The sequence below is a fragment of the Protopterus annectens genome, chromosome 2.part0, assembly GCF_019279795.1.
Source record: "Protopterus annectens isolate FY-2018-M chromosome 2.part0, PAN1.0, whole genome shotgun sequence".
Classification (NCBI taxonomy): domain Eukaryota; kingdom Metazoa; phylum Chordata; order Ceratodontiformes; family Protopteridae; genus Protopterus; species Protopterus annectens.
Window position 1 is genome coordinate 829,381,541 of NC_056728.1, and position 24,470 is coordinate 829,406,010.

Here is a 24,470-nt window from a genome sequence, read left to right on the forward strand (position 1 = left end):
TGTTCTTTATAACATAGTGGCTAAACTTTAGTAAGTGATCTCAGCTAACACCTCATACCCTCTCATAACTGTGTTACATAATTTCTGCAGCACTTTACATAGTACACAAAAACTATGAGGATTAATTCTGCTGTAAATAAATTATCTCGATATATTAATCTTTGTAGCCAAACCAAACACATTTGTATATAACAAAAAAAAATGCAAGAACTTTGTTTTGTATGTAATGTACTTGAGCAATGCTTTTCTGTTTTCTTTCTTGTACTAGATAAGTAATGTTTATATATTTCAAGTCATTATTTTGTCTTGTATTTCAATGTACTGCCTTTCTTTCTCTCTGGAGCTTTTCCACCCAGCCCCCCCCCCGAAAATGAGCTTTTGTATGTAAAAGATGTTCTGTCTTAATATTCTTGAAACATGGTATGTGTTGGACCACAAACCAATGTTTCTGAATAATTTCTTTTTAACTTTACTTGTGTTCCTATCATATGGTGTGATACATCTGCATTTTGATTGATGCCCAGTTTCAGCTTTATCTATAGTAGTGTTATTATCAAGCGACACATATCTTTCTGAAGTGATATTATTATTATTATTACTAGTTAATATTTCCTTTTCTGCAAATATCAGTTTTGCTATACTTCTTCCTCTGTCTGTGCAATATCAGTCTTTTTAGACCCTCTTTGTGTAAAATCTTTAACTTATTTAACTGCACATTCATAATTTCATCTTTCGTGTTCAGTCTAGCTGTTTCTTAACTATATTCTTAAAAAAGGTGGGTACATACTGGTTTTATGTAGATAAGTATTCGTTTTTATTTCCTTTTTATGCAACATAGTCTCGGTGCTTCCTGCAACAGTTTTCAAGTTTTATATGTACAAAATTAATTTCTGAAAAGTGAATTACATTATTAAATCTAAGAAAATCTGTAGAAGTATTTATATATATAGAAGAAATTCTTCAAACTGTAACAAAGAACCATTCCAAATAAGAAATAAGTCATCCACAAAACATTTATAATAAATAACATTATCAAAATACTTATTGTTAGTTGATAAAATAAACTCTAGTTGCCACTTATTCATAACAATTTTGGCATAACTGTTTGCCATTGGAGTGTCCATTGCTACTCCCTTCAGTTGTTTATAAATATTGTCATAGAACAACTTCAATTAAATTACATAAAGTATTAATGTCAGATGCTGTGTATGTTGAATGTGAGGTTATAAACTCAGAAACATATTCAATGCCCAGCTCATTAGGTATAGAGGTAAATAATGCATCTACATCCAAGGTAATAAAATATGCATCACCAATGTTTTTATCCTTTGTCCATTCAAAAAGTTGTTCTAAGAACTGTGTCTTTAAGAATTGTGGTGGATTGACTTAAAACAGGTTTTAACATGTTTTCAATATATTTGGAAATAAGTTCAGTAATCTGAAACAAACTGTTGTTACAGTTTATACCATACCTGGAAGGAGTGTTACAATGCTCATGTTTTACTTTAAAAAAAATCTTCTTATATTCTGTAAGCAAACGGCTTGCTACAAATGTAGCAAATGGTTGCTACAGTTTATATCCTGCTTGCACAGAGAGCTACAGTCCTCATATTTTAATTAAAAAATGTCTTCTTTGTAAACCATCATAAACTGCTTGCTACAAATGTAGCAAACTCTTACTATAATTTATACCCTTCCTGTACAGTGTGCTACAGTGCTCATGTTTTACTTAAAAAAAATTAAATTATAAGCAAACTGCTTGATACAAATATAGTAAACAGTTGCTACTGATTATGCCCTGCTTTCACTAAGTGCTACAGTGCTCAGGTTTTATTTAAAAAAAATGTTCCTTCTTTGTAAACTGTAGCAAACTGCTTGCTACAAATGTAGCAGACTATTGCTACAGTTTATACCTGACTGCACAGAGTACTGTGGTACTCATGTTTTACATAAAAAAATATTCTTATAAAGTGTAGCAAACTGCTTGCTACAAATTTAACAAACAGTTTATACCCTGTCTGCATGAAGTGCTGCACTGCTCAGGTTTTAGTTAAAAAAACTGATTTTTTTTCTAACTTTTAAATTGTAGGAGGTCTACAGTTTATACCAGACATGGGGTGCTACAGTACTCAGGTTTGACCACAAATGCAATACTGGCTTTTAAGAGTCAGTATTCCATTAAATTTGACTATCGGCTGACTCCCCCAGTACTTTTCACCTAAGGCAGTTGCCACAATCAACCTGCCCTAGCTACATTACTGGCGTTGGGTGATAAGTCTTGTGTAGAAGCAGGATCTTTTGCCCCAGATGAAGAGGTGATTTTTGACTTACATAGTGAATTTGGCATAAGTGTTGATTTCTCTCACATCAATAGGGAGAGCTTGCCAATCTGTGGATACCTAAAAGGAGAATGCATATGAAGTGATATGGAGTTTGGTTCTAAGGATAATTAGAGTTGGTATGGCTTGTCAGTAGTGTCTCAGGTTGTATGAGGAGTCCTTTTATTTTCACGAAGTTTAGCTGCAAGGGGAATACATGTCTGGAGATGGAGTAGTTTTTAGAGTTAGGGATCATAGCAGTATATTAGATCTTTGTTTTTATGGGTAGGCATTTGACTTTTTGTACAGTTATGGTTATGAATAAGTGAGTTTATAATGAATCAGTGGATCCTGTTGGAGATTGTCTGGAGTGTGGTGAGGTTTTTCTTGGAGGCAGATGTTGGAATGGGTAGTCCATATCCTAAATGAGGCAGGAGAACTCCTTTGCCAATGGCTACTCTGGCTAGTTGAGATACAGAAAAGGATTGATGTTTTTGGTCCAGAAAAGGAGAGAGTTTATTTTGGCTCTCACTTAGATTACAAGGAAATGGAAGTTTAGTGACTGACCAATCCATAGTTCTAGGTATTTGAAGGTGGAGGCTGTATAAGTCAAGGATAGTTAAAGAGACATGTGTGTGGTGAATTTTCAGTGGAGAAAATCGAAGTTTTGGTCATGTATGGGATTGAGAAGTAGTTTATGATTTTTGAGTCATTTATAGTAGCTCATATAGTCTGACTGGAGATGGGACTGAATGATTATGTGAGTGACTTTATCAGTAAATGACCATGTCATCAGCATAGAGAATGAGTGGGAGATGTTTGAGGTCAAAAGGAAGTTTGTCAATGAATATGAAGAAGAGGAGGAAGGCAAGATTTGATCCTTGTGGCATAGCTTTAATAATAGCCACAAATTATAATTCAGAGGATCCTATTTTAACTCTGTAGTATTTGTCAATCAGGAAGTTTTGAAACTAATGAGTACTGTCTGGCCTGATGCCAATTTCAATTATTTTGTTTAGGAGAAAGTAGTGGTCAATAAGGAAAATGCCTTTGTGTGGTCTGTTAATAGGGCACCTGTAAGGAGGCTTTTTCTCAGGTTATTGCAGGATGCCATCACTTAGTGTCAAAAGTGCTGTCATTGTACAGCATACAGGACAGGATCTGTGTGTGTGTGGGGGGAGAAGAATAGGTGATACAACTGAATATAGTAAGAGATATGGGCATAGACTGATTTTTCCAGATGTATGCCCATGTTTGGGAGGATGGATATTGCATGGAAGTGAGAAGTATCTTTTGGGTTCACTTGCATTGAGAGTGGTTTAATTGGAGCAGTATTCCAAATTTGTGCCATGATGTTTGTGTGAGACATAGATTATATATATGGGTGACAGCAAGACATACACAATCTCTGCAGTGATAGACAAACCTGGGTTTTAAGTTGTCAGATTCAGGAGGGGTGCTGGTCGGAATATTTTTGAGTAGGTAAAAACTTCTTTGGAATATATGTGTTTGAAGTAGAAGGTGGGAGTGAATGGTGGTGGGTTGGTAACTTGGTACCTACAGGAAGGGGTTATGTAGGGGGCATACTTATACAATAGATACTGGTAGTACCTACATGGTGGGGTTGTGTGCCTGTGCAACAGATACTGATGGTACCTTCAGAGATGTGATGCATACTTGTTCTACAGATAGTGGCAGTACCTACACAAAGGGTTTGTGTGCTTGTGCTGTAGATACTGATAGTACTTACTTGGTGGGTAGTGTGCCTGCAGGGAGGGGTTGTGTACTTGTGCTACAGGTACTGGTTGTACCTGCAGGGAGGGGTTGTGTACTTGTGCTACAGTGTGCTTGTGCTACAGGTACTGGTTGTACCTACAAGGAGGGGTTGTGTACTTATGCTACAGGTACTGGTTGTACCTACAGGGAAGGATTGCATACTTGTGTTACAGGTACTAATGGCACCTATGGGGGGATGAGTACTTGTACAATAGATACTGGTGGTACCTACAGGGAGAAGTTGTTAACTTGTGCACTTTTCTGCTACATGATTTACTATATCATGTATGGCATATCGTATGGAGACAGCATCGCATCATGATTTGTTGCTGCACTGTACTACATTTGCACTACAATCACTGTTCCTCTTTTATAAGTAAACAGCGTAAGAGATTATATATGCCATTTAGGAGGTTATTTGAGGTCTCATGGGATTTATTTAATATATAGGTTTATGCCACATTCCTGTAGAGGTCTTGTTTTTGTCTTTGATAATCTGTATCCATGTCTTTATTGTAATACATATTTGCACCTGACTGTGAATACATGTACATATCTTTTTACATATTTATAGGTTTTCCCCAAAGGTCTCAGTTAAACATGGTAATGCTCAGTTTGACCGTTCAATTGCAAAAATGCAATCAAACAGTACAATTAATATGTGCATACATGGATAATTCTATTATACATCTCAGTATAGATGGGTAACAAAAGTAAACAAGAATATTTAGCTTAATAGCTGCTTAAAATGACTATGAGGTATTAACCTGAGCACACTTATTGTTGTAATACTCATAAATAAGAGAAAACAACCTCACTTCACACCAAAAATTGCATCCATCTTAATTCTTTAGCAGTTTGATATCAGAATTCAAGAGACAGCTATTGCATGGGTAAGAGAGCCTTGGATTACATAAGTAATATGGCACAAATGTAGTGGTTTGTGTATAAAACTATTTCTTTCCAGTCAGATTTTATATCTGGGAAAGATTATGTGTTCCATAGTTTAAGAAACAAGACACCAAAATGTTAGCACAATGCATGTCTCACTTGCAACGGCATTCTGCTTAGTAAGTTAAAATTTCACGCAGATATCAGATGACTGCAGGCATCACTCCATAGCAAATATTGCATAACGTCTAGCTGCATATAGTCATATATCTCATTAGCAGTAAGCCTTCCAAGCTTAGGACGTTATAATACTGAGTCTTAAGGGAAAGTGACAAACCAACTCCATTGCTACAACTAACAGCTCTCATCCACAGGAGCAGACTTTATCTGAAGTCTTCAGTCTTCACGTCAGTTAATGTAACCAATCATCCATGCAACATATTAGAAAGAATAATCATGTTAAATGAAAAAAAAATTCTGGATTTTATATTATTGCAAGAAAAATGTGTAGACTTTGTCTGATGTAGGCCATGCTTCCTGAACTTGGTTAAAGGTTTTGAACATTTTTTTTGCCACATAACACAATGGTTATCAGTTCATGCCATCTGTTTGGACCTAACAGTTACATTCTGCATAATTTCATGAGAGAAAACCTAGTAAAACTGCAAATCAGTAATAGCATAACTAAGTATTTAATTGCCTATGTGGTAGAGAATAAGTGAAACGTATGCTGTGTTTTAAAATATCTCTGACATCAGAATTGTGCACCAAGGGTTTGTATCAGGGTCCTTGTTGCTCAGTAGCTATATTGCTGGTATAAAACCAGGCATCGTATACAGTAACTAATTATTCAGATGACTGCAAAATGGAATGCTGCATTCCTGGCGGATGCCAATTTGCTCAGACTTTTAGAATGCTTGCAAAATTAAACTAGTGATACTCAAGTAAAAAACTTACCAGTCTGTCTACATCTTTGTCCTCAGTTATGGTCCTGAATTTTTGATAGTAACCAAAGAGATGAAACTGTACACTCAGCTGGAAGAAATGAAGATCGCTGTCTTAGTAGTGGAATCACTTTCCCTGACAGGCTGGGGAGTTCAGAATCTTGGAGAATCTGCCCTTCCACAATGAGAGTCTTGAGTGTTTTATCTGTTCAGATTGTTTTGACTGTCTTATGTCAAACTAGACTGCCAGGGGGTCTAAGTCCTAGTAAATTCTTTTTAAAAACATATTGATAACAATAACATTGGGATGGGTCTATACCAAAGGGCTGTGTAAGAACTTGAAATAACTGCATTTGACTATACATACATATATCATCTCTAAGTCTCCAAGGACTAAGCATTTACAAGAGAGACAGGAAATAAAAACAGTGATTAGTGGTTTCCAGTTTCTTGATTTCCAGTCCTTATGAGCTGGATCATTTAGTGTGAACCAGCTAGGGTGAAGATTTAGTTTACATTTAGTTAGCTTTACATTCTAGCTAATATGATCCAAAAGGTTGACTTTTGCTTTCAATGAAAATTAGAATATCTGGGAGTAATGTCAGTATATTCAGATAATCTATGAGTTTCAGTTATTACTCCTGATCTGTCATCAGGCATTGATTTACTGGGAGAAAGACAATAGGGCAATTTGTTTCATTCTCACATGTAAGCAAGGTAAATAAAAGCCATTTTCCTTAAAGCTTAGCATTTCTGGTAGATTGGAACTCATTTTTGTAAAATAAAAATCCAGCATTTGTGGAATGTTTGCTGTATCCCACAGGTTTGCTGGGGCCACATGTATGCTATATAATACTTACCACACTGCACCCCCACCTGTTAATTAAATCCGACTGTGAGATCACATGATAGTGGAGAAAAGGCGTATACCCTTCTCTGCTATAACATCTGTTTTTGTCAATATTTCATGTTTTACATTTTTTGTTGACATTTTAACTGTTGATTATTTTGAGTACACAGTCACACACACATATAAATATATATATATATATATATATATATATATATGTGTGTGTGTGTGTGTGTGTGTGTGTGTGTGTGTCTGTGTGTATGTGGGTGTGTGTGTGTGAGAGACATGTCGCCACTCTGGGCCAGTAATCAAGGAGCCTCAATCCTCACCACTAACACTGAAGAGGGACGTTCACTTGGAATACAGATACACTCAGTATTTCCAGATGCAGACCCTTCTGCATCAAGCACAGTATCCCTTAAGAGCACACAGGGAACAGACTCAGCCTGGGGTCTGATCTCTCTCTCTCTCTCACTGTCTCTCTCTCTCTCTGTCTCATCCCAGGATCCCAGTAAGGCTCCCCACTGGCACAGCTGCACAGTTAAGTTCTCAGCTGAATTCCCAAGCCAAGTCCTCCACCACTCTCTCTGTGAAACCACTGCTTCCTGTCCCTGCTCCAAGTAGCTGACACACACTCTTTGAGATTTGATTTGCACACACACACACACACACACACACACACACACACACACACACACACACACACAAACACAAAAAAACACACCTGGAAAAGGCTGGCACAGATTTACTAGCTATGCCACCTTCTGCCCAGACTATAAGGCACCAGTCAGTTACTAGAAGGCTCTTAAAAAGGGCATCCAATTATACTGAGTGAAATTAATATTAATACAAATGGTAATGTTTACCAAACAGGCAGGCTTTCAGTGGTGGCCACAGTTATCACCCAATGAATATATGCAAATAATCTCAAAGCTAAAACATTTTCTAAAAGGATCAGCCACAATACAAACATGAAAAAACTAAATATCTATTTACAGTAAACACCAGAGTTTCAACCACAGGAAATAATAAAGTAACACAGATGAATAAATTTATGCAGTTACAGAAAAAGAGTACTTAACTAATCTCACTTTATTTTCCTGACTAATCTAAAGAGTTACTATTCCCTGGTTCACTTTATAGAGCAAGGCAAGATGTAGTAGATGAGGGATCTTTCTATGTTGGTTCCAAAAAACAAACTGCTCAGTTTGACTGACAGACTTCTCAATATAATATCTAAATATTATTTCTGGGATAGCATCTGGTCATCTGGCTGTGTTTCCCACACTGTCACCAGCCCTAGAAGCTACCAGGATTTCAGAACCTACGTGTTACCATACACATAGATAGAGCTTTGCTCGGATCTGCTGCAGCTCCCAGAAGGTCATAAAACAATTTGAAACCTCTGCCCCTCCTACAGAGCTACAAAGCCAGGCTCCTCACAGACATTTCATCACTGGCTGCAATCAGAACTGTAAGATACAATCTTTATGGCCTAATTTAATTTAAGTTATTTTACAATGTTAGCTGGGACTAAGCTAAACTTCTTCTCTTCCTGTATCCTCTGTTGCAATATATACATTTAAACAGTTACAATAATGCATGCACATTTCTTTTCTTTCCAGCAGAGCACACTGTTGATACTGTTTCAACACAAGCATCTGTACAAATCAGTTTGATATTCAAATAAAATATAATTCTTTACTAAATTCCAGCTAGAAGTGCTGGCATATGTTATACAACCACTGCCGTACTTCTCCTGGCATAGCTAGCAATACCTCACATTATTATAATATATATATATATATATATATATATATATATACACACACACACACACACACACACACACACACACACACACGTATAAAATTAAGGGTTAGATTGGCTTCACAGAGTTTACTTGTGCAGTATGATGAAGTCTGATAAGTTTGAAGACAAAAACATTCAATATATTAAAACGGTCATGTGAAGACAATCCCCATGTACTTTTTCTTTAGCTTATTTAAGTACTTGGGTTGCATCCTGTGTTCTGCCTTTTCATTTTCTTTATGCAGAAAGATGTTTGATTGCTGCATGTTAACTGTAGTCATAATCATAGTCATTATCATAAGTGTAAGTAGTTCTCTGTAGTGTTGATCTTCTGATGCAAGGCCTGCATTAAAGTTCTGATTTCTAGTGATCCTGCCATTTTTTTGAAAAAGGCATTATTGATATTTATTTTGTTTTTACTGAAAAGCTTGACTTTTATTTCTCTGAGACAGTACATATACATTTAACATATTTCTTTAGTGTAGGGGTGTATAGATCATCCCCGACTCTGTAGGGTGCAGAGAGAGGTTGAAACAAAAATACATTCATACAAAGCTCCAGTACTCATTTTGCAGTGATATTTTCACATTTCAGCATTTTCTTCTTATAATAGTCAATATTTAATTTTACAAGTGACTGTTAAACTACTCATTCTGTTTTCATGAATCCTGTTATAGATATCATCAGCCTGCTTAAGGGATGTTTCCACTCGACATACTAGAAACAGCAACACAACATAGACTACTGGTTAGTATAGATAGAAAACATCACAGCTCAGTCTGTGGGTAGGACAAGTTGTATCTGCATAGCTGTTCCACAGGGGACCCTGTAATTCTTTACCTTCCAGGATTTACCCAGTACTCCCTGGGATTCGATCCAAATGTTACAAATTTACTACTACAGTGGCTCTCCCCAAACTATAATTATACATTTGTGTGAGCTGTTGACCATAATGATAGATCTTTGAGAAGTCACTGTACACTAAAGCTACTCTCCTTCCTCCTCCCTCTAATTTGCAGTTATGCAGTTACTCAAAAAGAAGAATCTCTGTAATAGCAAAGCTAATAAAGCTGTCATTTGCAATTACTGTGTAGTTTTGTGTTAGTCTACTCAGATCTATTTACACTGTTAATTTATGCAGCTGAATATGACTTGTTCATTTTAAGTGATATTTTTGCATTTAACATGCTGTTATTTTACTGCATTTTATGCATGTATAGAACAGCATGCAACCCCCAGAGATTTTTCAGTGTCAAATAACTGAGAAGGCATGTGTCATTGTTTTATATGACCAGTACCTTTGTAAGGGTGACCTTCACAGTAAAAGAAGAGAGCTATGAAAAGATGGTGGACCATGTAGCTTCACTGGTGAGTAAACCCAAATGATTTCCTGCTGTAGTTCTTCTCCTTGAAGACCTACTGCCATAGAGAGTATATCACACAACTGAACTTTGTGTTTTTTTTCTTTCCTATATTCATTTTCGTCAAGCCTATGTCCCATTTTCTAACTATATAACAGGCATCATTTTAATAATTTTCTTGTCACTTTCACCTTTACTACTTTTCCCATTACCTTAATGTGGCACTTAAACTAGTCTGTTTTTTCTCCCTGTTAATTTTTTTTCGTTTCCTATAATTAAAATAGCCATTTTTAATGTTTTCTTTCCAACTTCCCCAAAATCTATTGCCAGTCCTTAGCTATGTCTACATTAATACCCACTCTGCACACCCTCATGTGTGTATAATACCATCTGTGAATCATGCTCAATTGCTCATCTTTATTCATCTCTTTTTCCTCCTCCCCTTCAAACATTCTCTTCCTTATCTTTCTTCTGATCTCTTCAACAGCTCCCCATTCCCCCTTCCACTGCTTTCCTTGTTATATTTCTGGTTACTATACTACTCCCTCCTTTCAGTAGCAGCCCCCTTACTTACTAGAAGTATCAGCATATCCTTTTTTCAATTTTTTATTTGTCCTTTGCTGTAATCGCCTATTGAACTTCTTAAATGCATGGAAAATCTGCCACTGGAAAAAAAAACTTTATCCTTCCCAAACTCCTTCTTCTTCCATACAAGTTAACCTCTCCCAAACAAAAAAAAAAAAAAAACATATCTACCAACCTTTTCTCTTTGTAAAATCTCTGCTTTCCTGATTATTGCTGATTACCTTTCCACCTTACATATCGCTTTCCCTTCAAATCTAATGCCCATGGAGCTACCTAACTGCCTACTGGTATTAAACAGCAGTGATGCATTAGGGACATTAAAAAAAAAAAATCTCAGGAAATTCCTACAAAAGAAATCCAAATTCTTCCTGTTTCTGTGACATTGGCTAACACATACTACTCTAGTAGTTTATCTCTGCAGTACTCATTTTGCTTTAAGTATTTTAACTGAAAGGACTTTCTTCATATATGGACATTTAAAAAAATATCTGGACTTATTTTACTAATGTTAAGGTTTTGTATACATTGCTGTATTACTTACTTCAGTAATGTGTCTGAGTTATTATTACTTCTGTTTTAAAATATGCATGCACTGTCAGCAGTTGGAAATGCAAATAATTTGAACATTTGAGATATTGATAGATAGATAGATAGATAGATAGATAGATAGATAGATAGATAGATAGATAGATAGATAGATAGATATAGACATATAGATATAATTGATGGACTTAGTCAAGTCATCCTATGTCATTTCCTTAGTATGTTATTGTTACTACTGTACTATTGTACCTGGATCATAACTGAAAAACGTCAGTAGACTAGCTCACTTACCTGGTTAACAAATTGTAAAAAAAATAAAAATAAATCTCTTTGATTTTGTAAATGCAGTACTCAGTTGTATTTTTTTAATCTCTAATTCCCAAGTAAGTCTGTTTCCTCTGCCCATCCAAAAATTTTCTTATTTTCTCCCTGTACTCCACCACCTTCCGTACTGCCTCCTATTACACTGCACTTATCTTGTTCTTGCTCACCAAACACTTACCACTGTACTTGTCTCCTTTCTCAATTCACTTGTTTCCTCAGCTGTCATTGTTTTCTTCTATAACTTTTTTCTTCTAGCTGCCTTATTCTTTGCTACCTCCAGTAAAATATTCTCTGCTGCTAACACCCATCTCCCTGTCTACTCCATGCTCTGATCACCACCCCTGCAAGACTGTATAGGAGTTTCCCATTTGTCTAAAATAAACTCTTAGTTCTTTCTTTTTTTTGCTTTTATGCACTTAATTTATGTGTGTCAAAATGATTCTTCTACTTCGAATCAATGCATCATAATTCTGCTTTTTTCTCTACAGTGATAGATTCAGGACAATGGTAAATGTCCTTGGAGACGGAGTTGGAGCAGGAGTTGTTGAAAGCCTTTCCAAAAAAGAGCTGCAACAGATGGACCTCAGTGCAGAAGAAAATATAGTCAATCCTTTTGCCCTGGAATGCAAATTATCAGACACTGAAGACCAAGAATCAAAGAAATCCTACATCAATGGTGGCTTCGCTGTGGATAAGACAGACTCCATTTCTTACACACAAACATCACAGTTTTAACCTACTACTCATGAAATTGTGGGGACAGTATTTGTTACAGGTTCCTAAATCCCAACATTTAATTGAAAAATGTGACTTTGTAACCTAGAAACAGTGCTAACTCAAATAATACCCAAATGGCATTGTTTATTTTACCTTGGGGTAAGACACCAACAATACTTGTATTTATTGCAATTTAAAGTACACAATATGAGACCCCATGTGAAAGTAAGACAATATGAAGAGTTCAGTGATTTTCTCCTAGTACATTTCTCGTTTTAATTGTAAAGTCTGGATACAGATATTTGCAAATATAGTATTAAGGTGATTCTTTTTACTGTAAATAGATATAAAATGTGTAGATATAATGACAGTTTGAAATGTGCATGTTTATAAGCCAGCTGTTGCCAGTGAGGCCTCATGCAAAACTTAGTCTTTTTAAATTGTCAGTTCTTTTTCTAAATGCCATTGTTCTTATTTTATACCATAGTAACAATAGTCATGAACATGACTTAAATGTGGATCCCTTGTTCAGCGTGAGTGATCTGCTCTTCAATTGTTATCAGCAAACGTTATAAAATAATGCATGACATTTGTCACCATATGTGGCAAGCAGAAAAAAAGTAGCTTTGCAGCCTGCTTATGATATGGCATGCTGGTAATCAGCATTTGATACTAATGGAATGAAAAGAAAATTGCAAGGTATTATACCCTCTAGGCTGGATAAGAAAATATTCAAGTTGATTATTTCATAAGTAAAAGTGCCATATAGTTTCACAATGGTAGATGTCATGCTATGAGCAGTTCAACACCTTAACATGTGCCATCAGCAAAACAAGCTCTTTGTCTCTTACTGTTTTCCACTCCTGACCTTAAGAACATACATACAAACATATGTTTACAGCGTGTTCAAGTTTTTAGCTGGCTGATTCCAAAGTCAGCTGATTTGCTTTGCCTTTGCTTTGAAACATTGTGACCTTGAAAATATCAGAAAGAATGTAGGGTATGTGGGGTAAAAATTCTGATGTGGGGAGGTAGAGAACCTCTGCTCTCAGAAAGGATTTTGTCAAATGACTTGGATATTCATCAGTGTCAAGTAAAATGGTCTATATATAGCCATTCATAAGTGCCATTCTTTCCTGATTACGTATCAGGACAATTGTGCCAATTAATTCACTGTTTTGTAATCACTATGAACTCCATGATTTGTTGAAGCATATATTCACCAGCACATGTTCAATTTGCTCAGGATTTTTAGCTCATACTGTGATATCTTTAAATCAGTGAGATGCCAAGATCATGTTTTTTCTCCAGGATCTGCTGCCCTGTGATTTATTTCCTGAACCCATTCATTTTACCAGGTTATTTGATATGTAGCATTTTTCTGACAAAACCTCCTTTGCTTGCACATTTCGTTGTGATAAGGATGTGGACTGACCTATTTACTTAGACATGCATACAACATGAAGTTTTCTTTCGTATTATAACTTTTAAATGCGCCATATTCAGGTCTGGCAACAACAACAACTCTTTGCAGAATAGTTCTCTTAAATAATATATTGACTCCCCTTTGCATGACTTTGCTTTAAATGTGACTGATTTTGACTGATGTACGTTCTGGTATCAGGCACATTAGAAGCCTTACATCGGTGACGATATTTTTACCCAAATGTAAAAAGAAAAGAAAAATGACCTTGTATATGATTAAAGCAGAACTAGAATTACTTTCTGTGCACTGGAACAAAACCTATATTTGAACTGACACCCCATGGTGAACAGATGCTTTGTAACAGTTCATTTGAATAATGTATTAATGATTATACTGACAGTCACAAGAAAGTCTATGGCTTTAATCCAAGAAGCAGCAAGCACTCGAAGCAAAAATACAATTCTGTATGCTAAAAAAAATATTTAAAGAATAACTGGAAACAAATGGAAAAAGTCTCAAGAGACTCAGCTTGCTAAGCTCCATACAGGGAAGATGTTTAGACCTGAGCACTAAACAAAAACACTGAACAGCATCATAGTTGAGTAATTGAGGTATCCAGTTACTCAGTGAGGGGCAAGTTCCACCTTTTCCGTGTTTATTAAGGTTTTTTTTTTTTTTTGAGAGCTATGCTAGCACATGGGCTAGATTAAATTATTTATGCATAGTGCATTTACCTGTACCTTTGTGGCCTTATGCATGGCAGAAATGGCTCCAAAAAGGACCAATTCACTTACCTGGTTAATAAATAAGTTAAAGCACACGCAAACACACACACACACACACACACACACACACACACACACACACACACACACAGACACGGGTATTGTGGAAGACTACTGCAGCAGTATTTACAAAAGTGTTTTTTAAACACCAATATCAGACATCTACCTGTCTTGATTTTTCAGGAGTTACATGTCCCCTTGGCATGAAGTAATGTTACTTTTGTGCTGGTTCTTCTCTGATGTTCTGTAGTGCATATCTCTTATAAAATCACATTGCCTCTCTTTCAGCTGTCTTACTGCTTTGGAAATGTCAGTGGCTTAACTGCATTTTCTGTTAATGACTAGTTTGCCTGTCAGTTGGCTGACTTCTCGATGATATGTGCTTTTACATTTTTTTCTGATTTATTTATTTGTTGAGGTAAGTGGACGGGTCACAAAGATTGTATGATCCAGTTTTCCTCAAGAAGGCAGAAATGATCAAAGTAGTAGAGCTTGCAGAGAAAGTGGCTTGGATGCCCTGCTTGTAGAAATGAATGCGTAACATTGTTCTTGTGCAGCAAAACACAAAGATGTACAAATTTTGGGGAGGATGTGATAAATTAGCATGCTTTGTTTATGCAAATGTATTTTATGGGGGTTAGCAAAATATAGACTGGACATCACAGCTGATCTAATCAGAAGATGTTTCCTCTGCTTGGGTAGTTGAGTTCAGTTAGTTCGTTCAACTGCTTGAGCTGATTGATCGTTTTCATTTTGGCATCAAACCTAAAGATTGTTTTGTAAATGTGGAAACTTAAAGTAGATTAAGTGCTTAGTTATAGACCTCCTGAATGACCTGTTCACTGAGTTTACCAAACGGGAGAGTGGTTCGAGGGGAAGAAACTTTTTTTAGAGGGCTACCATAAAGCTGGTTTAACACTTACATCTACTCATTTTACAACAGACTGATTATATCATCTGTTGAAGCTTCTTAGCTCCTTTTTCATGGGACTTCTTTATTAACTGTCAGATAAGTTTCTGATTCTGCTTTTTCATTAGAAAGCCAAAAAATCATCTTTTTCCTCCACTTCATCTGAGGAAGAATTTTATATAGTCGGGACTGAATAATCCCTGGATTTGTAAAGCCATTTTAACGATCAGCAGCCCCATTTTTCCAAGTCCACAATGAATACATTTCCTTAACTTAATGAGAGAATTGTCAAACTAGGATTACAATGTGTCAGAACAAATAAAGTGATATAGTTTCTTAAAGGCCTCCACCATCTCTGGGCTTTGACTAATGCTCTTCTAGTCAGTTTGTTTTAAAATATCGAAAAGGTTTCCTAGAAGGCAACATAATGGTATCTTTCAGGTGGATGGAAAGCAGGCAGGCTTTCCAAAGCACCATCTGGTGAGAAGTAACAATTGAAAATCCTCAAAGGAGACCCTACACTAATTTCCACAGTCATACAGAAAAGCCGCTATCAATGCACTTCTATTTTTGTGATAATAAATCCAAGGGTGGTATATTTGAGCAAAGGATTTAGATATCTTGAAATCTGATATATTAGTTTGTTAACTATTTAAACTGTATATTCAATATCAAGTTATGATTGATTATGATCAGATGATAAGGACATGACATTTACATTAGTTACAACCACTGTCAGAATGGCCAGTAATTGTATAAGATATGTCTTATGATGCAGTTATTGTATCTGTACTCCAGCAGTAATGGCTGTAACCACTAGAAGATATGCATGAATAAGGACCAAGTCTTTCCTTTATCATATGAAGGAAGAAAGAACTGGTTGAACATATGCCCATTAACAGTGAGCCACTCTTTGGTTTAATGATGGATGATTCACTGGCAGAACATAGAAGAAAGGGCATATTTCTATAATTACAGTGCCTTTTCAGGTTAGCATTGTAGAGTATGTGTGTCTGCCTCCTGGCTGGCAACTTCACTTTATAATTAACATTGCTAACTTTCCTCACAGCACAGAAAACTCCTTTCCAAATTACCTGTCCCTTTTGATTAATAGGAATAAACATTACCCTTTGCCCGTTACTGCTTCCAGGCTTGTTAGCCCACAACAAAACAGTTGGAATGCACATTTTTTTCTGGTTCAGTAGTCCAAGCAGGTTAGAAGTTTTGCAATCTAAACATATGTTTTCCTTTTTAAAACAAAGCTACATAGATCACACAAACATCTTTTCAATGTAATGTAAAGCAACTGTTGACAGGAAGCAGTGTGTGTGTGTGTGTGTGTGTGTGTGTGTGTGTGTGTGTGTGTGTGTGTGTGTGTGTGTGTGTGTGTGTGTGTGTGTGTGTGTGTGTGTGTGTGATTGAAACAGCTTCATTTTAATACTAATGGCTGCATTATTACTGAAAGAATAATTCTGTTTCTCACATCTTTTTTTCAGAGTTTACATTTTTGCTGTATTTTTATTGAAGGCTGCATGCTTTATAAAACATTCTAAATTTCCTGGATGGCAAATGACATTAAGCATCCCCACATTTAATATCTATTTATTCTTTATCATTGATTCAAATCTGTTTCGTTCTTTCTATTATCTTATCTGTCAAGTCTCTCAGTGCTGCTAGCTTATTAATTTCTTAACAGCTCGCAATTCACCTTTGACCTCCATCAGTAACAACAACATGGTAGATAGTATCCTTCAAAGCAACTCATTTAGAATTAGAATTCTTGTGGTACTCAACATCCCTTCAAATGCCAAGCTGAAGGAACTGTTTAAATCAAAGTTATGTCTAATATGATTCCACTTAACCCATATATCACCATATTTCCTTATCGCCCAGTCTATTATATCCTAGTGTTTCTGTCTTCCTACAGCCTCAAACTCTATTCCCATGGACACGCGTATTACTATAACCAGTAGGCAAAAGAAAGTTGGTCCACATGTTTTAATTATTATAACTCAGCAAGTATTTTAAGGCCTTGTGGCTTGGGTAAACACATACCTTTTCTGACATAATTTGACCACAAAAAGATTCTCTCAAACTTTTCCTTGCTGTTCCTCATTAAACAAGTCAAGTATTTCCATTTTGCATATTTTCATATGCAGTAAGATTTTAATATGAATTGCACCATAATATAAATATTAATCTGGTACACCCAGTTTACCCATTTGATTTTCAAAAACCAGGTTTCTCCAGGATACTCTAGGTTTTCCACAGTTGCAAATAATAAAATTTGTGTGTATAATTTTAATGCAGAATTGGTTGTGTAGCTTTAGTTACTTTATCCTTTCCTCATGACAATGTATATGTTCACAAGTTCCTGTTAAATAAATTCATATTCCTGGACAAACCCATGTCTGGTTTTAGTGGAAATACAATTGTAGCAAAACTTCAGGCTGTGATTGCAGCTTTTTTGGGACAAGAATACACCTAAGATATCAATAAAGAAAATGGTGGCCTCAGCCACAGTAGGAAACAGAGTTTACCAATTCTTTGAGAAATTACATGGCTGAAGAAGGTGACATGTTCATCTATGTTACGTCCAGTCCCATTTCATTTAGATTCTTCCTGAATTAATATTAATTCAAGTTTACTTTCTTCTGGCATTTTGTATAGATGCAGAATAATTTGGGATCCTGGGGAAAATGGGCGTACCTTTTTAACACTATATAGATCCTTATGTCTGCATAACCAATATTGTTGGTGATGGGAATAATTTTAAGCCTGCATTATCTCCAGAGTTGATTAGAAATTTATTTTTCTGGACACATTGTTTCATTGAAGGCTTCTGACTATAGTTCTTTTTCCTTTAATGAGGACATTGTGATCATGGCAATATCTCCAACTCGGGGATATACAAAGTGTTACTGAGTCTCTTTTAACACAACTAAAGCTTGATCTTAAATTCACCCACATGCCTAGAGCATTGTTCTCTGTCTTGCATATAGGTTGAGTGAAAAGGTGTCTACAACCTCTATAATAAAAAGCCATCATTCAAAGATGCCCACTACATCATTATAAAAAAAGATTTAAAACTGGTAAGCATCTCAAATGTACCATGAGGAAATTAAGTCCCTCTATGAACTTAGGATTGCAACTAATTCAAAAGACAGATATAAGGCCTTCTTTAGCTGTATTAAAAAGACTAGAAGTAACCTACAGTTTTATCTGAAATGGCACCTCCTTCAATGACTCCAATGATGTTCCTAATATTTTTAAGGACTAATTCCCTTTCAACTTTATTCAGCCTTCCCACCCTTCTCTCCCTCCATTTCCCCTCACACTCCCTTCCTCAGATCAATTTGGGCCATGTCCTTTTGGCACTTTCCAAAATGTAAAAGACTACTTCCATGGGTCCTGACTATATCCCTGGATGTCTGCTAGAAAGTGTAAAGTCTAATTTAGCAAACACCCTCCATCAACCCTTCAATCTAAGTCTCTCCATTACTTATGTCCCTGAGGAGTACAAAATAGTAGTTGTAGTACCCATATAAAGGTAGTCCCTCGACAGTCCCTAGAAATTTCAGGACTACTAGTCGCATTCACAATATTTGCAAGGTTTTGGAATGTATTACAACTGCATAACTAAACAAAGATATAGGTGATGGTATATCCCCGGTGCACATCAGTTTAGCTTTGTGAAAGGCAGAGTATGTCTGTTCAACCTGGATGAGTTCTTTGAAAGGGTTACAGAGGCCATAGATAAGGGCCATACAGTCCACACTGCTTATCTAGACTTTGCCAATGCCTTTTACACTATTCTCTATGCTAGTATTATTGCCAGACTCTTCTAATTCAACATTAACCCATAAATAGTTTGCTGGATTGGCAGTTGGCTGTCTGGCAGAACCTATACCATTAAGGTTAGGTGTATTTGCTGTAGATGGAAATGTTTTATTAATGGGGTCCCACAAGGCTCTGTCCTGGGTCCCCTCCTGTGTGGTATGTATTTCTGTGATATAAAAAAATGATATCAAGGGACTTTGGCTAACCATGTTTGTTTAAGGTTATAAGACGTGGTTGTTATTAAATCCCATACTGATACTCAAATTCTGCAGGAAACCTGGACCAGAAATGGTGTATTACTCATGGGCATACCCTTAACACCAAGATATGCAGCATAGTTTCCCCTCATTTAATATAGCACATCTATCATATACATAACATTCCTCTTAACGTTTGCATAGCCATCAGGGACTTGGGTACATATGTTAATAGCAGACTCTCCTTTGCATAACATGTCTGTGTGTTGATTAGAAAATGTTTCTACCTTGCACGGTTTATCTTTTGTGGCATCTACTCAAGATCCAAAAAAATTATAATCCCACTTTATTCATCCCTTATTAGGCCTATCATTGAAGATAATGCACTCTTCAGCATGTACCTCACCAAGCACTTAAAACAGTATGAGAGACTTCAACCTTTCCTCACCAAAAAGATCTCAGGTCTCAGTACCCTTAGATACTCTGATTAAAAGCTCTGTCCCTCTACTCAGTGACATACAGACTCCTGAGCGATGATGTTTGCTTAACTTTCTGTGCTATAAATTATCCATCATTATTTGAACAACTTCACCTAAGAAGAACAAGTGGTAAAGTGAACACCTGTCCTAGAGTCCTAAACCTACATACACCATTACATCAACAAGACCAGATGGCATGACAGATAACAAAACCATTGCATACCCTGATTCTGGAAGAGGACGCCTTTACCTGTCAAGCAGGCCACATCCCTAGCAAGCATTAAAATCCATCTGGATCACTGAATGGGTGATCACAAATTTTGACCAGGAATATGTGGATAAAGTCTACTTAATGAGGGGCACTGATACTTTCCCAGTGGTACTAGGTGATGTGGCTGACTTCCTTGATGGTCTCTTTTAACAGTAAGCTTAATAAGAGACAGTGAAGCTATGAACCTTTGAATCCAGGGACAAGTGTATATTGGAAAAGTCATTAGGCTTTGAACCCTAGAATTTCAGAGGAGGAATAACTTAAAGTGCTGGTGTGGTAGGATCTTATACCCCCCCCCCCAGAATCACTTTTGCTCACTTTAAATAAATGCACTTTTGTGAGATTTTACCTTCATTTTATGCTTATAGATGGTTGGTGGGGCAGTTAACTGTTGAAAATATCAAAAGAAAAGAGCTTTTTTAATGTATATCCTTTGAGAATATCAGGATAACCAAACAATGTAGTATAGAATAGACTCTGCTACGGCTATGGCAGTTAGATTTTTGTATTCTACTTATAAAGCACTTAAACTTTTTGATTCTTGGCATTTATGAAATGTGAAATCAATAATTTTGTTTACCACTGGCTATAGATTGTCTAATGCTATTGCAGCACTTGTCTGTCATCTCTTCAAAATAACCATGCTGATGTTTCAAAAGATGTACATAGTTATGTTAAAAACAATTTAAAAAATTACACTGGAAACTGAGGAACTTAAAATGAATTCTGATCAATTTTAAGTGTTGTTAGGACAAATTTGTAAATAATTTTCTGTATTCTTTGTTTTTTGTTTTTTTCATTCATCATGTTTAATTTGTTTTCTGTAGATAATAAAGTTTGTTTCAAAAAAGAAGAGAAAAAAATCAGTACCTGTATTTTCTGATCTAGGTCCAGGCCTATTATTTACCCTTTGTCGAAGTCCGATTTCTAGCCCTTCATCAGCTTCTATTAAGTCTTAGTCATGGGGTCCTATTCAAAATGTCCTGCTTTTGATCTCCATTTTCTACAGCTGGAGATGCATTTTGCCTTTATTCTGTTTTTTAAAGATGGGAAAATATCACTTTGTTGCTTATCATCCACCCCAAATCCATTATTCTGTGGCATTGGACTGTTTTAACTCCAAACGCCACACTGTCTTACTCATATTTATTCTACCTTGACCCTGTCCCTGCTCCTGCCTCATACTGTTTTAACCCCCACCACCGCACTGTTCTAATCATATTTACTAACCCTAATCCTGTCCCTGCTCCTGCCTCATACTGCTTTAACCCCACCACCGCACTGTTCTAATCATATTTACTAACTCTAATCCTGTCCCTGCTCCTGCCTCATACTGTTTTAACCCCACCACCGCACTGTTCTAATCATATTTACTAACTCTAATCCTGTCCCTGCTCCGGCCTCATACTGTTTTAACCCCCACCACCGCACTGTTCTAATCATATTTACTAACTCTAATCCTGTCCCTGCTCCTGCCTCATACTGCTTTAACCCCCACCACCGCACTGTTCTAATCATATTTACTAACTCTAATCCTGTCCCTGCTCCTGCCTCATACTGTTTTAACCCCACCACCGCACTGTTCTAATCATATTTACTAACTCTAACCCTGTCCCTGCTCCTGCCTCATACTGCTTTAACCCCACCACCGCACTGTTCTAATCATATTTACTAACTCTAATCCTGTCCCTGCTCCTGCATCATACTGTTTTAACCCCCACCACCGCACTGTTCTAATCATATTTACTAACTCTAATCCTGTCCCTGCTCCTGCCTCATACTGTTTAACCCCCACCACCGCACTGTTGTAATCATATTTACTAACCCTAATCCTGTCCCTGCTCCTGCCTCATACTGTTTTAACCCCCACCACCGCACTGTTCTAATCATATTTACTAACCCTAATCCTGTCCCTGCTCCTGCCTCATACTGCTTTAACCCCCACCACCGCACTGTTGTAATCATATTTACTAACCCTAATCCTGTCCCTGCTCCTGCCTCATACTGTTTTAACCCCCACCACCGCAATGTTCTAATCATATTTACTAACCCTAATCCTGTCCCTGCTCCTGCCTCATACTGCTTTAACCCCCACCACCGCACTGTTCTAATCATATTTACTAACTCTAATCCTGTCCCTGCTCCTGCCTCATACTGTTTTAACCCCCACCACCGCACTGTTCTAATCATATTTACTAACTCTAATCCTGTCCCTGCTCCTGCCTCATACTGTTTTAACCCCCACCACCGCACTGTTCTAATCATATTTACTAACTCTAATCCTGTCCCTGCTCCTGCCTCATACTGTTTTAACCCCCACCACCGCACTGTTCTAATCATATTTACTAACTCTAATCCTGTCCCTGCTCCTGCCTCATACTGTTTTAACCCCCACCACTGCACTGTTCTAATCATATTTACTAACTCTAATCCTGTCCCTGCTCCTGCCTCATACTGTTTTAACCCCCACCACCGCACTGTTCTAATCATGTTTACTAACTCTAATCCTGTCCCTGCTCCTGCCTCATACTGTTTTAACCCCCACCACCGCACTGTTCTAATCATATTTACTAACTCTAATCCTGTCCCTGCTCCTGCCTCATACTGTTTTAACCCCCACCACCGCACTGTTCTAATCATATTTGCTAACCCTAATCCTGTCCCTGCTCCTGCCTCATACTGCTTTAACCCCCACTACCGCACTGTTCTAATCATATTTACTAACTCTAATCCTGTCCCTGCTCCTGCCTCATACTGTTTTAACCCCCACCACCGCACTGTTCTAATCATATTTACTAACTCTAATCCTGTCCCTGCTCCTGCCTCATACTGTTTTAACCCCCACCACCGCACTGTTCTAATCATATTTACTAACTCTAATCCTGTCCCTGCTCCTGCCTCATACTGTTTTAACCCCCACCACCGCACTGTTGTAATCATATTTACTAACCCTAATCCTGTCCCAGCTCCTGCCTCATACTGTTTTAACCCCCACCACCGCACTGTTCTAATCATATTTACTAACTCTAATCCTGTCCCTGCTCCTGCCTCATACTGTTTTAAACCCACCACCGCACTGTTCTAATCATATTTACTAACTCTAATCCTGTCCCTGCTTCTGCCTCATACTGTTTTAACCCCCACCACCGCACTGTTGTAATCATATTTACTAACCCTAATCCTGTCCCTGCTCCTGCCTCATACTGTTTTAACCCCACCACCGCACTGTTCTAATCATATTTACTAACTCTAATCCTGTCCCTGCTCCTGCCTCATACTGTTTTAACCCCCACCACCGCACTGTTCTAATCATATTTACTAACTCTAATCCTGTCCCTGCTCCTGCCTCATACTGTTTTAACCCCACCACCGCACAGTTCTAATCATATTTACTAACTCTAATCCTGTCCCTGCTCCTGCCTCATACTGTTTTAACCCCCACCACCGCACTGTTCTAATCATATTTACTAACTCTAATCCTGTCCCTGCTCCTGCCTCATACTGTTTTAACCCCCACCACCGCACTGTTCTAATCATATTTACTAACTCTAATCCTGTCCCTGCTCCTGCCTCATACTGTTTTAACCCCCACCACCGCACTGTTCTAATCATATTTACTAACCCTAATCCTGTCCCTACTCCTGCCTCATACTGTTTTAACCCCCACCACCGCACTGTTCTAATCATATTTACTAACCCTAATCCTGTCCCTGCTCCTGCCTCATACTGCTTTAACCCCCACCACCGCACTGTTGTAATCATATTTACTAACCCTAATCCTGTCCCTGCTCCTGCCTCATGCTGTTTTAACCCCCACCACCGCACTGTTCTAATCATATTTACTAACCCTAATCCTGTCCCTGCTCCTGCCTCATACTGCTTTAACCCCCACCACCGCACTGTTGTAATCATATTTACTAACCCTAATCCTGTCCCTGCTCCTGCCTCATGCTGTTTTAAACCCCACTGCTACACTGTTTGTCTTACTGATATTTACTAACCCTTACCCTAACCATGTTCCTGCCCTGGCCCTGCATATTAGCTTCACAAAAAAAAAAAAAAAAAAAAATTTCCCTAACAGTACCATTATACAAGACACTCACACATGTTACAGATACAGCCACACACCTACAACACTGAACCTAAACCCTTACCTAGCCCTTGCACTTGCTCTAACCATACTGGCACACATTTGTACACACAATCCCACCTCAAATGCTGAACCTCTCACTATATCTAAACGTTTCTGCATTAACACATACACATACCCACTTACCTAAACCAAAAGTACTCCTCTGACAACATATGCTTATGCAGCAGTTTTCATTTTGGTAAACCTAGCATCTGGAAAAAAATGCACTTTCAGTAAAAAAGAGACAACAGTTCACTCCTTCAAGAAAGTGAACATTCAGCAAAGTGGATTGTTACCATACATTCAACT

General features: G+C 37.3%; 1 protein-coding gene across 1 annotated transcript in view; it reads left to right on the plus strand.

Moving 5' to 3' along the window:
- SLC1A1 (solute carrier family 1 member 1) overlaps positions 1 to 24,120 on the plus strand; it is an 827,126-nt gene extending 803,006 nt beyond the window's left edge. The window contains exon 12 of the mRNA XM_044061099.1: positions 11,893 to 24,120. Coding sequence (XP_043917034.1) covers positions 11,893 to 12,139 — 247 coding nt within the window. The 3' untranslated portion in view covers positions 12,140 to 24,120. The remainder of the gene's footprint in view (positions 1 to 11,892) is intronic.
- The last annotated feature ends 350 nt before the right edge of the window (positions 24,121 to 24,470 follow it).